A 17107-nucleotide genomic window follows, 5' to 3' on the forward strand; every position below is an offset into this window, starting at 1 on the left:
TGATTTTTATTATATTGGTTGTTCACCTTGTAACACAGATATACTTTTCGATAACCTTAATTTATTGGATTTTTTAAAATCTAATCTCAATAACAATATGGTAGAAGGTACTTAATTCAATTACCAAATTACAAAGTAAGTCTTTAGATTTCAATTTTATTTAAAATAAATATATGCAATTTATTACATATACTCACAGCAGGGGAAAAAACGTATGTACTATGGATTTTTGCAATATCAAGATTAATAATGTAATGTTAAACTTCACATAAGTAAATGGATTTAATTAAAAACACTCCATTTATATATTCTTATGTTTATTCATATAATTTTACAACTGTATAGTAAATTATATACACAAATGCATTCTGTAAATATTAAAGAAAACTGCACACAATTACTAATTTTTACATTTTAGTATAGCTTTTGAAAAGCCAATGTTGACTAACTGCTTGTAATATAATAAGCACAAGGCTCTTTTTTAAACGTTTACCATAGAAATATAAAATTTACTTGTTTTGCATAGTTTCTAAAATTTTTTTATTCAAATAAAACCTTTTGTTTAAGAGCCCAATTGCTATGGTTAAAATTTAAAATAGTTCTCCCCCTTTATTTTCCTTCATTGAACACAGACGGAATGCATTTAACTTGATAAATACAACACTGCATATTCGAAATTTAGTCTAGATCAAGCTACAGAAAATTCAGGAAGATTCTTAGCTGTACGAAATGTACACCACACACTTCAGTATTTGTAGTCTGCTCTCCAATTGCTCACATTGAAAGGCAATATTCAGAAGATACATCTCTTAGAATACATTACACTTCATCTACTTTGTGGCGAGCCTTTTCAGTTATATTTTTTAATACGATGACAAAGCTTTGTATTAAAAAATTCAAACATTAGACATATTTTGTGAATAATTTGATGAAAATATAAATACCTAATTTATAAAAAAATTTATAAAGAACAGATTCAACAAAGTATATAACAAATATAGTCCAACAAGATGAAATAACTTCAACTTAAATACTACATTCACAAACAGAATTACTTCATACTTATTAAATTTTCCTTTGGTAATGTTAAATATCAAAATATAATTGGAAATTAGTTTAACAGAGTAAAAGACTCGAAATATCCCATCACCATCTGATAAGAAAAAGTAAGAATAAATCTTAAGTTGAATGCATAAAATTTAAGTGCTCCAAACGTCAAAGAGGAAGTAAACTTAAAATTCAACAATTACTAGAGTGATGACAAGGGAGAAAAACAATAAAAAAACATGAACTATTGACAAGATGAAAAAATGTAAGATTACAGTTCAAGTCCATATATTCTATTTCACCCTCTTTCTGATCATAAACATTTAACAGGTTGTAAACATTTAAATAGTTCTATGTCTTCCAGTGCTGGCCCTGTACCTGCAGGTTTTGCTTGACTCCACTAATTAACAGAAGATGCTACCTTTTGACTTCTACATACCATAACCTTGATACCCAGGCATCGGAGGTGCATATGCTTGGTAACCACCACCAATCATACCTGGCCCAGCAGTAAGCATGAGTTGGGGTTCTGGGGCTAGTGGAAAAAAAACTTCGTTACTTAATATGTCTGAAATTTCAGGGGTGAAATCAATTAAGAAATTTTTTAAAACTAATGTGACCGCATGATAAATATTCATTTGCAATTATGCCTCGGTAAAGTTCAGCAATTAGAAGTTTTTATTTTTTTGTTTGTTTTAGTTACAATATATAGTGAGAGAAAAAAACCATTTGTTTTTTCAAATTTTGTAACAATTAATAAAAAAAAGGAGTAGTAGTTGGAAATTTTTCGTCGGTCCTAAAAGTGTAGTGAACCAGAAAATGCTAAATAGCTTTTAAGTAGAATGATGTTGTGTTTTGCTTACCCATTTTAATAAAGTTCCAATACATTTAGGGACTGTTCAGCTCAATATCACTGTTTTTTTAAAGGAATAGACTTCAACATTATGAAAGCAATGGAAAAATTATATTTCTTTTTTCAAGATTGAAAGAAATGCTAACTGATGGCTTCCTTCTTCAAAGAATTTGGTTTTGGGATGAATGTAAAGGTTAATTGAAGATTAAAAATGGAACATGCAGTAAGTGCTAAATAAATTTTTTTTACAGGGCATCAAAAATAAAATTCTAGGCGATTTGTGGCACTTACTGCATTTTCCTTTTTTTTTTTGCACTATGGACTTGCAGTATAGACCAACGAAGATAAATAACCTTCAATAACCTTTAATGACACTTACTACAATCTCCACTGCATTGGCGCAACTCTTGCCCCACTGCCAGATCCTAACAGCATTATTTTAACTACTTTTAAGGGGGGGGGGGGGTGATAGACACATAGTTTACCACAGTGAAATGCTTGGCATTTACTTCATTTTGAAAAAAAAAAAAAAGCATTTATTACCTTTTTCCATTTTAGTCTTCAACTCTTGAACTCGTGAACTTGTGTGTCTGTGAACTTGTCTTCTCATTTCTTATTTATTGATTCATTTTAATTTAAAGCTTAGCTGGAAATAACACTGATTTTACCTTTTTTTTCTGACAAAAAGACTAATTTTATCACCCTAATAATTTTTAATCATAATTTTTGAGGTTTAAAAATCTAACTGAATAGCATATAATTACATCAACATTTCAGGATGTCAAAACATGTACTAAAATAACAGGATTTTTTAAAAACACTTAAAATGGTAAAATAGATAATCAAATTAGAATTTACACTTACCATAAACTATTGGTTTTCCCTCATTTTGAGCCGATTCCTCGAGTCTCTGCGTTTCCAACTCTTCTAACTTATCCACCTGTAAATTAAAAATGCATATTGTTAAAAAAACTATGCTGAAACAAAAGCTGTCACTCAAGTAAAAGTAGCAGAAATTAAAAACAAACATTTAAAAAAGCTCAAATATTTAGACATAAGCAAACAAAATTATTTTTCAAAAGAAACTAAGCATTACACACGGCATTTTTAGTAATCTTTAAGGGAGCAGAAAAAAAAAAAAACAACACAGTTCAACAATATATCGACTTTGGCAAGACATATATGCAGGGCTCATAGCAATTGAAAAAAATATATAGGAATTTCGGAAAAGTATAGGATCTAGTATGTTTGAAGCACTGTACAAAAAAAAAAAGAAGCAATTTAAAGAGTAACAGATGCAAGAACAAAGGAATTTTCGTCCCCACGGACACTTATATAAATCATGTTTAAAACAATTTTAATTCAATTAAGCAAAATTGTGTGTGCATGTTTATTTTTTTTTAAACGTGGAATTCTACATGAAATTTAAGAGAACTTTATTACATTTTTAACGAGATATTATTAGAAGCATACTACTAACTCAAAATACCCATTTACTGATTATTTAAAGAATTTTATTGTAAAATGGTATGAAAAGCATTTGCAAAATTCAGATTTTAACTCATGTGCTTCGAAAAATGGATCTCTCACTGATTACTAAAACTAGGTAGTAATTAATTTGGACATTCTTTTTTTAATGTCCCTTAATCCTTCATATTGGTGCCTCATTGCTTCAATGCTAACACTAACGATGAGAAAGCCAAGAGCACAGAAGTCCCGCCTCACTGGTTTTGTCGGACATTTCCAGAGAAAACTATTACAAAAAGTGTCCAATACTGCCTCCCCTTCATTTCACTATTTACTGAAAAAAACTAATTTTACTAAATAAAGGCAAAGAAAAGACTGCGCTAATGCATCACGTTTGCAGGAAATTGTAAGTCTCGTATGCTAGGTTTAATTGAAGCAGCATGTTCGATTTTCAAGTATTCAGCAATTTTTTAATGCTAAAACTGGATTTTGAGAAATTTATTCATTCAAGTGGCTGATTCAACTAAATAGCGCTCACTGTAACAGCATTATCCATAAGTTACAGTTAATGTGAGCATAATACATGTATAAAGGATGAATTTGAACTAATCTGTCAAACGAAAGGGGGTGTTTGAAGAGCCCAACTGGAGTATAGAACTATCCATTATCCTGTTCAATTTTTAACACCGTAACCGAGTTTCGGTAGATAGAAAAAGAAAAAACTAATTTCTGAGATTAAGAATGATTCCTGAAATTCTTAGAAAACCTACACACAACATAAGAACATATTGGAACTAGTATGTTGTGGCCATCACGAAACTTTCTTCTATATCTTTCTTATAATTCTGAACCCTCCCCATGCTTAACGAGGAAGCAATATTCCCAACAAAAACAAAATTACACATGCAAAAACTTGACGACCATCCCAATGTCTGAATTATTACAAAAGCAAAGGAAAGAGCGAAAATTGAAAGTTATTTTAAAAGCCTTGCTTGATTTAATTACAAATATTTTATTTGTTAACAAACATAAGATGGCAACAGTTAAAAATTTTAAATCATTGGGATAATATTTCCGGCCATTTCCATACAATTAAAATCACGAGAAATACGCAGACGACAATCTATTACGATTTATCTTTCTTATTGTTGCATTAATAAAGCTATTTTTATTCGCAAAAAAAAAAAAAAAATCAACACCTCTTGGAGCGATTGGCGTCAAAATTGAACCAAAGTCTGTTTACATATGGATTCACATATATTCCAAATTTCAACCAGAACGTAGCATTACTTCTTGAGATAGGGCACTCACAATGGAAAAAAAGAACGGGCTATTGCGCTACCCCCTTTTTAGCTGTTGACACCAAAATAAAAACTAAGGGCTACTTGCCGATAAATTTTTCTTTCATTCCGTTCATTATTTCTTGAGATACAGCAGTCACATTTGACGACAAAAAACGTTCTATAGCTCAACCCCCGTTTGAGTTATTGACACCAAAATTGAATCAGCACCTGTTCTTATTAATGGCAACATATGGACCAAATTTTGTTTGATTCCGCCAGTTACTTCCTGAGGAATAGCAAGGCCGCGTAACTCAAAAAACATCCCAATGCTCCACCCCCCTTGGAGGAATTCGCGCCAAAAACCAATGGGCACAAGTTCACATAAGGGCACATATGTGTACCAAATTTCGTTCGATTTCCTGCGGTAGTTTTTGTTGTAGAGCGGCCACAAAAAACTGGTCACACACAGACGTGACACACACACATACATACACACACACATACACACACACAGACAGACAGACATTTTCCAAAAATAGTCGAAATGGACTCAGTACACCTCAAAACGTTCGAATCCGTCAAAATTCGAAAATTTGCACGAATCCAATACTTTCTTCTATATATTAGATATAGAAGAAAGTAAAAAGCAGACAAAACCCTATAAAAATGACTTTGTTCATCGAGATAGTTGCATTTTTCAGCGAGCTACAAGCTTTGAAACATTCGAAGTACTCAAAGTTGAATTGGTATTAAAATAAGTACACAGCTACCACCGTTCATTTGAACTACATTTAAGATTATGTGTAAAAATAAAAAAGCTTTCAAAATCTTTACAGCAGTACACTTAAGTTAACATGACATAGGGGAGACTGGAGATACTTGATCCCTAGGGATACATGATCCCATAGCCAAAAATGTACCAAAATCATTAAGTAGAGATTTGAAACCTGACAATTATATTGAAGTTTTACTTGTACATAAAAACTGGCAACATTGTTTTTTTTGCTAGCCATTTTTTGTTTTAGCTCAACTGATTGTTAATAATAGAAGTATGTTCGTAAAAATCGCATATTAGGGATACTTGATCCCAGGGATCAAGTATCCATATGACAATATAAACACAATGAAAACAATATAAATGTTGTTTACTTAGTTGAAATTAACTTTAAACATTCAAAATTATGTTAACATAATAAAATTTATCATAGTTCGAGTGATAGATTTAAAAACTCACTGCAGTAAATGATAAAAAATTAAAATATCAGTTCGTACTTTTAACCCACATAACACCTAAAACATATAAAAATGAAACTAACTACTGATGAATTATGTTCTGATTAGCCAAATGAGCTTGAACAAGTTGAAATACATGTCAAATTCTTGTTTGAATGAAAATAATTTCTTTTCTTTCTTTTTTATAATCCTTTTCTTTCTTTTTTAATTTCCTTCTCTCTTTCTAAAAATTCAATGAAATTCTTAATTTTATTATTGCAAGACAAGAAGCAAATATGATTTTCATGCTTGTCATCCTGTATTTTTTATTTGTTGGAATTTTAGCTTCATTACGCTACTTTAAAAATTTTTTAGTTTTATTTATAAAATATAGTATTGTTCACAACTGATCAAAAGCATCATAAGTTCATGAAAGCTGTGTACATATTTTTTAAATAAATGTCTAGTGAAATTTGAAACAATATTATTTTGTATTCACATTATAATCTAATAAAGAAAATTAGAAATGTTTTTTTTAGAAACATTATGTAGAAAACTAAAATCTATAAATAAATTGCCGATCTAATGAAAATTCTATTTATTTTCTTAGTGGGATCAAGTATCCCCATGAAGGGATTATGTATCCCTTGATGTGGAGATACATGATCCCTTTATGAAATTTTTGAAAAAACTTTTACCAAAACTATCTGTTAAATTTCAACTAAAAAAATACTGTTAGATAGAGGAAACAATTACCTTTGTTCATACTTAAAAAAAACCCTGATAATTTGCAGCAGAGGAAAAAAAAATGAAAACTAAAGTGGGGATCAAGTATCCCCAGTCTCCCCTACTATTTTTTAACTGTTAAAATAAATTATTTTGTTTTCAATTGAGATTTACATAGATAAATATATATATGAAGGGCTTGGGACAAGAACCTAATAAGCTACACTTATGAAAAAATGAGTTTTTTGGTTTACATGCTGCTTCGACATTCTGTCCAGCAATTCACTAAACATCAACTAATGTTATTGCTACGAAGAAACATAAGCTATTTTTGATGAAGAATATGACAAGCCATTTGCTAAGACGGTGGAACCTGGGAAGGACATGTCATGTACTTGGAAGAACTCTTTGAATTTAAAGAATCTGCTTAACAATTACAGTGATTATTCTTCTTTAGATTTTGATGTGAGTGTTGAAAATAAAGATAATCAACCTTCAAATCATGATTCATCATCTTCAGAACAGGTAAGTTTATAAAATAATTAGTTGCTAGTCATAATATTGCTGTAGAAGTTTCAGGTAATTATTTGGCAGCAACATAATATACATTAAATTCTCCCCCCCCCACAAATAAACACTGTCTTGAGTTTTTGAGAGGAAATTCTTCGTGCTGAAAGTTTATTTAATAATACCGTAAAGAATTTTACATAATTGATTGTAGGAGTCAATATTGTTGTAACCTTATAGGAGGATAGTGTGGCATGTCATTATTGCTCCTTAAATGTCCTCATGTTTATCCAGGTTTCTTCAACTATTTAGTCTCTTCAAACTTGGAAAGACATTGAATATTGCGGGCGCCAGTTGACTTTTCAGCTTTAGCGAAACACATCAAGTTTATTTATCAAGCATTCATTAAATTGAGACTTCTACAAAGTGCAGTTCATTCGAGTTAGTCGACCTGCTGATATTAAACTTCACGCACTTGAACCGAAGCAGTGGCGGATCCAAGAGGGGGGGGGGGCAAGGGGGGGCTATAGCCCCCCCTTGAGGTCCGAACTTAACTAGATAAAATCAAAATTTCCCAGACTTAATACTGCAATACATTTGCGAATTTCAATATGCATTACATTTAAATATAACTACTAAATATAGTGGCATATTAATAGTAGAGGAGGGGGGCTAGGAGACTGTAGCCCCTCCCATTGTCCCATTGGATAAAAACTTAAAACAGATTAAACTGATCTGCAATGGAATGGCTTGGAGGAAATAGTTTCGTTCCTCAATCTTTTTTTTTTTAAATCTGAAAGTTATTACTTTCAGATTAAATCAGCCATATATATTTTAGTTCCCAGGTTAAGGGGGCTATATCCCCCCACCCTACATGAGCTCAGAAATAACTCTAAAGGAAACTAATTTTTAAAACCAAAGATTTCAAATACTTCAATACTTTTGTGAATTTAAGTATACATTATATTTAAATAAATATATACACTGTAGCGCATTAATGGTGGGTTGGGGCTAAAAAAAACTGTAGCTCCCATTCAGTAAAAACTTATAACAGATTGAAATGTGATTTTCAATAGCATGGGAAGGCTTGGAAGAAAGCTTTGTCCTAATGCTATCAAGGTTTTTTACAAAATCATAGCGACAAAATCATAGCTGGAGGATAGGAACAGCTTCTGTTGTCAAAGAAATGACAGGAGCACCAAAAGGTAAAAGTCGGACTTTGCTCCGATGCCTGCAGACCTTAGCTGGGCTTTTATATACACCTGATTCTTTGACTTACTTGGAGCTATTTTCTAAGGCTAAAAGAGATGCAAAGTCCTCCTGGACTGTCCCTTCTACCCATAATTGGTACCAGGCGAAGTGCTCGGGAGGTGCATTATCTCTCAAGTGTGGTAGGCGAGATCAGACGACCATCACTAGGCTCATTAGTGGGCACCTAAAATCATTGACTTATTGCAATGGAAAAAAGACTTTTCCAACCTGTGTGAAGTGTGCCGACCATCAGGCCACCCCCGAACATATACTGAATTGTCTGGGACTTTCAAGATTGGATCTTTTGGCTGATCCAATGTTGGTGTTGGATTTTTTTTTGAGAGTGACTAATTTCATAGACCTGGTTTAGCGCTGCTAAACACCGGAGATTTGCAACAACAACAACAGGTTTTTTAATCTGAAGTTATTAATTTCAAATTAACACAGTTATATATGTTACTTTGTCCTCAGGTTAATGAGGCTATAGCCCCCCCCCCCCAACCTACGAGATCAGAACTTTGTGTTAAACCGAATTTTTGGAGATTTTAAATACTGCATCACTTACAAAGAGAGCCTAAAACTTTTTAAGCCTCCAACTTCAGAAAATTTTGTTGGGTGAGCTGCTGCTTTCCCCTAATGTCAAAGATTACTTAAAATTGCATTTTTAGTACACCATTTCCGAATATTTCTGGTAAAAATTTTCTTGCTTTTTTTTCCATTTTACATAATCTTCACCCTTTTTTGAACAAACATAGAATAAAATTTTATTTTGGCGTTTCAATTTCCAACTACTTCTTGTGTGAAATATTGTCGCCTAAATGAGTTTTAAAACATGTTTTTAGGATGGAAAAGGGCTCTCGAATCTCCTTCGCCTAACAATACTATAAAAAATCTTAATATTGCTTTTCTAGCTTCAATGTCGAAATTTTGTAAGGAAAGTCCTCAAACACTCTCTGTTCCCTTAATGTGACTAAAAACATTCAGTTTTAGGCCTTCAAGCATGAAACATTTTCTTTGGAGAAAACCTATTCCATCAAAATATAAATTAAAACTGTGTTTCCAGGACTTCAATAAACTTGTGTTTCCAGGAGAACATCGGAAATTTTCCCAATTCCTAAACTTAATCACACATCCACTAAATTGCGTCTTTCAGATTTCAATGACGAAACTTTTCCAGAGAGGGCCTCCGAACCCTCTTCATTTCCTAAACATCACCACTTATTATAGCCTTAAATTTGAGAGTTCAATCTTGAAAAAACTTCCGGAGGTGAGCCGCCTAGTAACGTAAATTCACCAGAAATTGCGCAAAACTCCTACTTAAAAACTCCAATTTTGAAAAATTCACAGTAAAACACCAAAGTATTCTTCTCCTAACACCCCCAAAGATAGCCTATAATAGTGTTTTCCTCGAGTTCTGCGAAAAACTTTCAGAGAGAGTCTCTGGACCTTCCCCATTACCTTAACATTATCGCAGATGACATAAAATTGAGTTTTTAACCTTTTATTTGTGCAAATTTCAGGAAAGAGCATTCGAATCCCTAATATCGCAAAAGAAAGCTTGAAATTGACTATAGTGAGGAAAAACTCAAGGAGGAACCTCAACTCCATCTCACCTAACTTTACCACCAAAATGCTCTGAAAATTGCATGTCATAATTTTTTCAAATTTTCATCCATGAGGGTTCTCACCCCGTTCACCCATCCGTTTCTTTTTACTATACCTTTCTCTAGCAATAGCTGGAGTATGATGTTTATACCCTAGCTTTTATCTTCACTTTTTTGATAGGGAGCCATATAATGTTTGCACACCTCTTCCTGTTATGCGAACGTATTTTTATCCACCAATGTAATAATCTGCTCAGCTTTATATCAGGTTTTTGCCAGAGCATGGTTTTATGATTACTCTAGACTCATGAGTACAAAGCTAGAGCTCTATCTCTGTATGCTGTATTTGACCTCTCTGGTGTTTGCTTGCAATTCCGTCTTGGCTCTGGCCATGGGGCGGTAATTTGTAGCTTTATATCCAACTGCGGTTCATATAGTATTTTCACACCTTTAAAATCTCTGTGAGACTACTTCTATTCTTTAGTATACTATATAAGTTTATTTCAAATATTTATTTTTTCCTAAATTTTTTGGGGAATTTTTTTTTCCTTGTGGCAAAAATTTCATATTATTTAAACAGGGGTGCCTGTTCCTCTAAGAGCGATGTCCCCCCTTATCCCAGATTGAGAGTACCCGCAAAAACGACAAAAAGACCCTCTAAAACAGTGACTCCCCACTTAGACCGAGGTTAGCCCCCCCCCCCCTAAGGCGTCACTCAAAACAGACGAGATAAAATTTTAATCACTCCTTCCATTCATTCCCGATTTATTAGAACTACTATAGTAATGAAACAATGAAGACAATGCGTCTGAATTATTATGGTATAAAATATAGTACGGTTTAACATATTCTAGAATTTTGTGAAATTTTATAATTTTGAATAAAATGTTGAATCTATTTTCCAAAAAGCTACTTTGGTCATTTTCACATAGACAACAAAAAATTCACTTTTTTTTATATGAATAGATTTTTGGGGCAGAAATGTGACAAGCCAAAAGATGAGCAACTTTTCAATCATAACTTTTGTTTTTCATAACTAAAACTTAAATAAGAATGAAAATGGATTATGTCATTTGGAGAAATATAGAATATATAAAACCAAAAAAAAAAAAAAAAAAAAAATTGTAGAATTTTCCAAGTGTTGGAAATGGGCTTACTGAAAAATTCACATTATGTGGCAAATCACATTTTTGCTTTAAGCGTTTCATATATATTTAAGGATCCACTTTTAATTGTTATCTGAATCCATGTTTAACAATAACTTGAACTTTAGGCTAAAAAGAAAACTTGATACGAAAGAAATACACTGGATTCATGTAATGGATCTCATGCCTGGGTTATACAAAGACAAAATACTGATATTGAACATCCTATCATGAAGAATTTCAACTATCCACTATAATATTAAAATCTGTTCGCGTCCGTCGGTCTGTCTGTCTGAAGATCGATCTTCTCGAGAACCACTGCGAATCGGGAGTCAAACGAGATACCGATCAATTTGAAATTTTCCAAAGAAAACAATAGGACCAATCTCATAATTGTACGACTTTAATTAGCAGAGATATTAATTAAAACGTTAATTGACATAACGCTATTCAGGAATTTTTATTTCTTTCCTGTTGCCATTTTGCATATGGGTGAGCAAATAAAATTCTAATAATTGTGTCAAAAGAGATTTTTTTGGCTGCTGTCCAAATCTTAAAACAACGTTTCCATCTAGAATTTCATTTTTAATTAGTTTAAAATTGGTTGCTCTATTCGGACATTTATCGTCTGCCCTTTCTTATTTTTTCACATTCAACGTTCTTAACTCTTTTCAGCATATGAAAAATGTTTCTTTAGCAATGTTTATTAATTGAAGTGTAAGTTTATCATTCACCGACCTCATATTTGGGTACATTTAGGATGTGCGACTAATTATGTTTATTTTGTTGCACTTTTTTCCGTCACATGGGTGAGTTTTCGAATTGTAATAAATCTTTTTCCTTCCTGTTTCGATTTTTGCAATACAGTTTGTATAGTTAAAAGAACACGTTAAATTAAGATTGTTTGGATTTCTTTAAGTGAAACACAGTTGAACAAAAAAGATTGTTTTTAAGGATTTTAACTAAAGCTTAATTGGAATCTGATGGCTTGATATTAAATTAATGCTTATTGGTATTTAATAAGTCAATAGTTATAAGTTATAAGTGCTTTAGTTTCACGTAATCAACAAAAAAGTGTGTGTCATTTTATGTAAAAAGCCGATTGTAATTGTACATAAATATTTCAGATATATTCTATCAGATTTAATTCAGTTTAAAGTGAGCAGATATTATAGTTGAGAATTAGGGTGGTTCAAAAACACATGTAAAAAAAAAGTTTCTCCTAGATACCGGGACACCCCTCAATATTTGTAGGCTTGTGGACAGAAATATACTGGAAGAATTTTAGCTTCCTATTTCAACTGAAAGAGGGTGCTCAAGCCCCTCCCCCAAACTTCAATAGTATAGGGAGGGGGTTGAAAAAAAATGCATCGAACTGAAAAAACAATGCTACATATTATAATATACACTAGAAATATGCATATACATTGCACTTAAACAATTATTTACAAAAAAACAGCTGGGGAAATTAAATTTTCTCAATTTGTGGCATTTTCTATGCTACGGCTGATGTTAAATTTGGGGGTCATTGAGCACCGTCTTAAAATTTGAATAAGAAGCTAAAACTTTTACAGCATAATACTATTGGTAAGTGTAAAAAAAATAGCGCGTGTCTTTGATTGCAGCTGAAAAAAAGTTTTTTTGAACCACCCTATTGAGAATGCATATATTTTTATCTTTTGTGCTAATTGAAAACTCATAACTTGTATTATTGATAAATATGATTAACGTTAAAGAGGTTTTTGCCAAAAATATGCTCTACTGGTGTTTTGCAAACCTTGCATTACGCGTAATTATTTACTCCTTAGCGCTTTAGAAACTGATGTCAGAATAATACAAAAACATCAATTGAACAGCTCTTTAATTTTTTAAGTAGCCCGTGCAACGCCGGGCACGCAGGCTAGTTGTTCTTTAAAATTTGAATGTAGTAGACAGACTTACCTTTGTAATATATTCCCTCATGACTTGAATTAGATATGGCATTGCAAAGTCTACAATATTATGCCGCCACGATAGCTCTAGAATAACATCTGGATGTAACAAATCATAGCACTGAAACAAACATGCAGCAAAACATTCAAAATTCTTTTCATCTAAAAACCATGACAATAACTCTTCAGCCACTTCTGCCATTTTGGATTCTGCTGCATACTCCATGGCATCCTACAAACGAAACGACAAAAATAACTTTAAAAATGACAAAGTTAACACTTTACAGAACCTTGTTTTTAATAATTTGTCTGCGAAAAATAATCTATTAAATTCAACATAGGATTGAATCTTAATTCTACCCAACTCTTACTCTCAATAAATTCAGGAATTATCAATTACTTTTCAATACTTTTATTTTTCAAGTGAAGTATTTGATAAGAATTTTTAAAATGCCAAAATCAACTTAATTATAAAAAGTTTTACTCAGATTTGATTAACAATTAGAATCTGTAAAATCCATGACTTAATATTACTGTCGCCAAAAACTAAAGGTAATGTGTAGCCTTAAGAAATGCATGTACAAAGTGGTCATTCCAGTTAACAGGAGAAAATACAATTCAAACTTAGCTTTGTTGAAACATAAAACAAGAGTTAAATGATCAGTTGCTATACCATGGATAAAACTCTGAATACAGACACAAGTTAAATTTTAAAAAAATTAAGCAGAAAAATATTAATTTCACTCTTACGAAAAACCTACCTTAAATAATCTGTCTTTTTTGCATAACTCAACAGACTGTTTCCATCTATTGTTCCCTTTATACAAGTAAGCAGCAATGCGCCGAAATTCTATCAATTCATGTTTCTCAAGCCGTTGAGCCAGAGCAATATTGTCGAAATTGTCAAATGCATCTATGGATGTTCGAAGACCCTGGGAAATCCTCTTCTTCAATCAGCAAACCATTCAAAGCTTCATTGATAGCTTTATTATTAAGACTTTGAACTGACCTTAAGTATGGTTTTACAAGTGGCAGATGATTTACCTGTAAAAATGATAAGTTGATATTAGTTAATTTAACAGAATGTTTGCTTTTCTAGAACTTCTGTTGGGAAAATATAAATTAGTCCGAAGTTAATCACGAAAATACTAACTAGTACTAATCTACTAATCCAAAGATTATTTTATAGTAAAATATAACTGCCTGCAAATTAAATTCATAAGATCATTTTAATAATAAATCGCAGCATTTCACAATGGAATCAGGTTCAACTTTATATCAAAAACCTGATTCAGAAAAGTATACCTGCCAACATTCAAAGAAAAAAATCCAGTAGATTTTTTCAATTTAGCAATATCGCTTTTTTCCATGTTATTGAGAGGAAAATAGGGATTTTTTTATTATCTCTTCAAGTACAATCATATGCAAGTTCCGTGAGTCATATACAGAGTTTAATTAATGAAAATATTAAATGGAAGAATAAAAGTAATACTTTTTCAATGAAAAGTTATTTAGGGAAAAAAAGAATTTCAATTATCTGTAAACATTCAATCATAGACAAGTTTTTCAGGTCTTCAACAAGATTTAATCTACTTTTTTCGACCACAAAGTGTCCAATAATAGCGGTCGTTTTGTGTACAAGAAGAAATGTTGTAATTAAGCAACATAGGCTTAGCGATGAGTGCGCGAAGCGAGATCGCAAACGTAAACAAGAATTGATGTTGCCAGATTCCAATGTGCTTAAGTTTGAAATTGAGTAGGAAACTTTCAAACAATGGAGTAAAAGCGCTAAAACGATGTAAAAATTTATTTTTAAAGGGGTTAATTTTTTTCATTTTCGAGAAAATCCCTAAATGAAGGGATTTTTTTTAGAGATTAATAAAAACCGGGAGATTTTCAATAAAAATCGGGAGACCGGGAGAAATGTCAAAAAATCCGGGAGTCTCCCGGGAAATCCAGTAGAGTTGGCAGGTATGGAAAAGGCTAAAATAATTCTAAAAAGATATATGGAATAAAATATCATTGGAGTAAGATAAATATCATCTGGAAAACAGTATGGAAACTTGAAGTGATACTAGCAAATACTCGCCAACAAAAGTATACAAATGACTTAAAAAATGCTAGCAGCACTTTTGCTGACTACATGGTTAATACCAGAGAACTCAATCTCCCTCACAAACGGATAACTAACACAAACCTGGAACTTGGGAACATCAAACCAAAATAGGAATAAAATGGACAGCAGAAAATGCTCAAAGTTTGACGTTAATATTTTATTAACGTCAAATGAGAACTTGCATTAAGGCGACACACAAATCTAGCGTCAGAGCAGAAGGCGTCCTGACTGTAAATATGAAGACTAACTCATCAACTTTGCAAAAACTGTAGACAAACGTTAAAAGACTAAAAAAAAAAAGACTAAATGTTGAAGGAACACATAAGACAGGAAATTCAAGTTGCTACGTAACTGTATACAAATCATAAATGAATTAAGTTAGAATATAAAAGATAAAATTCAGGAAAATTAAGTAAATGAACGAACATCTTGTGATATAAAATATTTCGTACAGCAACATACATTTGCTCCATAGTTGACAACCAAATGGTAAAAGACAAAGAAATAGTTCTGTCTCATTATGAAACTTATACTGACAATAAAAAAACAGCAAGTTGGTTAAACTATTTTGCATATACATAAATTACTGCAATTTTAAGTTTCAACAATTCTAAATACTAATGCAGCTTTGAATTTCAATCACAATTAACATAGCTAAAATTGCGATGATGGCATCATACAGCAAACACGGCTCCAGAACTTTTGTTTCTTACTGATTTTTTTAAAAAAAAAATATTTGCAGAATGTTATGAAGGAAATAAATATAGAAAACAAAGAAACTAAAGCTCAAAATTGAAGAAAATAAAAACCTTAGTGAAGTAGTTCACAGCTCTTGTATGATCCATGCGTGGAGAAAGAACTAGCAGAAGGTCATTGAGAAGCATTGGCTTAAAGTCCACATAGAATTGGATAGCTTTATAATACAGCTCTATATTAGCAACTTTAGTGATGATTTCTTTGAAGTGGCCTTCCCTCCAGGCCTCTGTTGGATGATGCATCATTGTTACCACAGCATTATCATATTCTTCATACTTATCATACAGAAACACTAACTCCGCCCACAAATGAGCTTGCTCAGCAGCTCTCAAAACCTAAAATAAATTGAAATGTAAGGCATCTTTTATATGAATAAAAGATTTAGGTACTTAAAATATCAATTGGTAAAGAAATTCACCTTTGGAATGTTAACACGGGACCAGAATAGTTCTAAATGCTCTTTCATTTTAGAAGGTTTATATTTGGAATACAAAATACCTAATTCTGTAAACATTCCCATATGTGCTCTTTCCAAACCTAGAAATAGAATAAAAGATAATATAAGGAATTGTTTTAATGAACAATGAAATTCTGGAATTTAACATTTATAGAAAGAGAATAGGCAATATGGTTTTATGAGCAAATGGAATTTAGTTACTTAAAATATGTCCCAGAAGTAAAAGAATAATACAGACAGGTTGTTACGGCTTCTTCCTTTTACGTGCAATGTTCGGCTTAATAGTTTTTCTGTTTATCGTCTGCGGTTTATATTTCTTTTTATGTATGGCAACAGCGAAGAATTGTAACGGAACAGGTGGGAGTTGGTGAATAACAACGTGGTAGTTGAATAGTTTTTTTCTCGCCCTACGTCGGCGGAGAACTGTATTATGTTATAGTCAATAAAATATCTTCCTTTGTTTAAATACGTTTTGGAATTAATGAAGTTTAGAATTATTGATTTATGAGATTTTCTGAGTGAATTGGAAGAACATAAAATATTGGAGGCACCCGGCGAGATAAGTGCTTTATACTAAGATAAGTGCTTTATTCTAAAATTCTTTATTCTATTTATAAAATCTGTTAAGAAGATAATTGGACGTCTTGAGAAGATTTAAAGCAGATATTTTATTTACTTGTATTTATTGCATAAGATCATTTTCCGATGTTTCATGAAAATATTATTATTTGAAGTATTAATTTGATTTGTAG

The 17107-nt window shown here is 31.9% G+C and overlaps 1 protein-coding gene across 1 annotated transcript in view; it reads right to left on the reverse strand.

Moving 5' to 3' along the window:
* Positions 1–300: 300 nt before the first annotated feature.
* The window catches only part of LOC129220127 (clathrin heavy chain 1-like), a 94344-nt gene continuing 77537 nt past the window's right edge, over positions 301–17107 (reverse strand). The window contains 7 exon segments of the mRNA XM_054854471.1: positions 301–1582; positions 2765–2840; positions 13037–13258; positions 13788–13961; positions 13963–14070; positions 15952–16233; positions 16317–16435. Of these exon segments, the coding sequence (XP_054710446.1) occupies positions 1479–1582; positions 2765–2840; positions 13037–13258; positions 13788–13961; positions 13963–14070; positions 15952–16233; positions 16317–16435 (1085 nt within the window). The 3' untranslated portion in view covers positions 301–1478.

This window comes from Uloborus diversus, chromosome 4, assembly GCF_026930045.1.
Source record: "Uloborus diversus isolate 005 chromosome 4, Udiv.v.3.1, whole genome shotgun sequence".
Lineage (NCBI taxonomy): Eukaryota > Metazoa > Arthropoda > Arachnida > Araneae > Uloboridae > Uloborus > Uloborus diversus.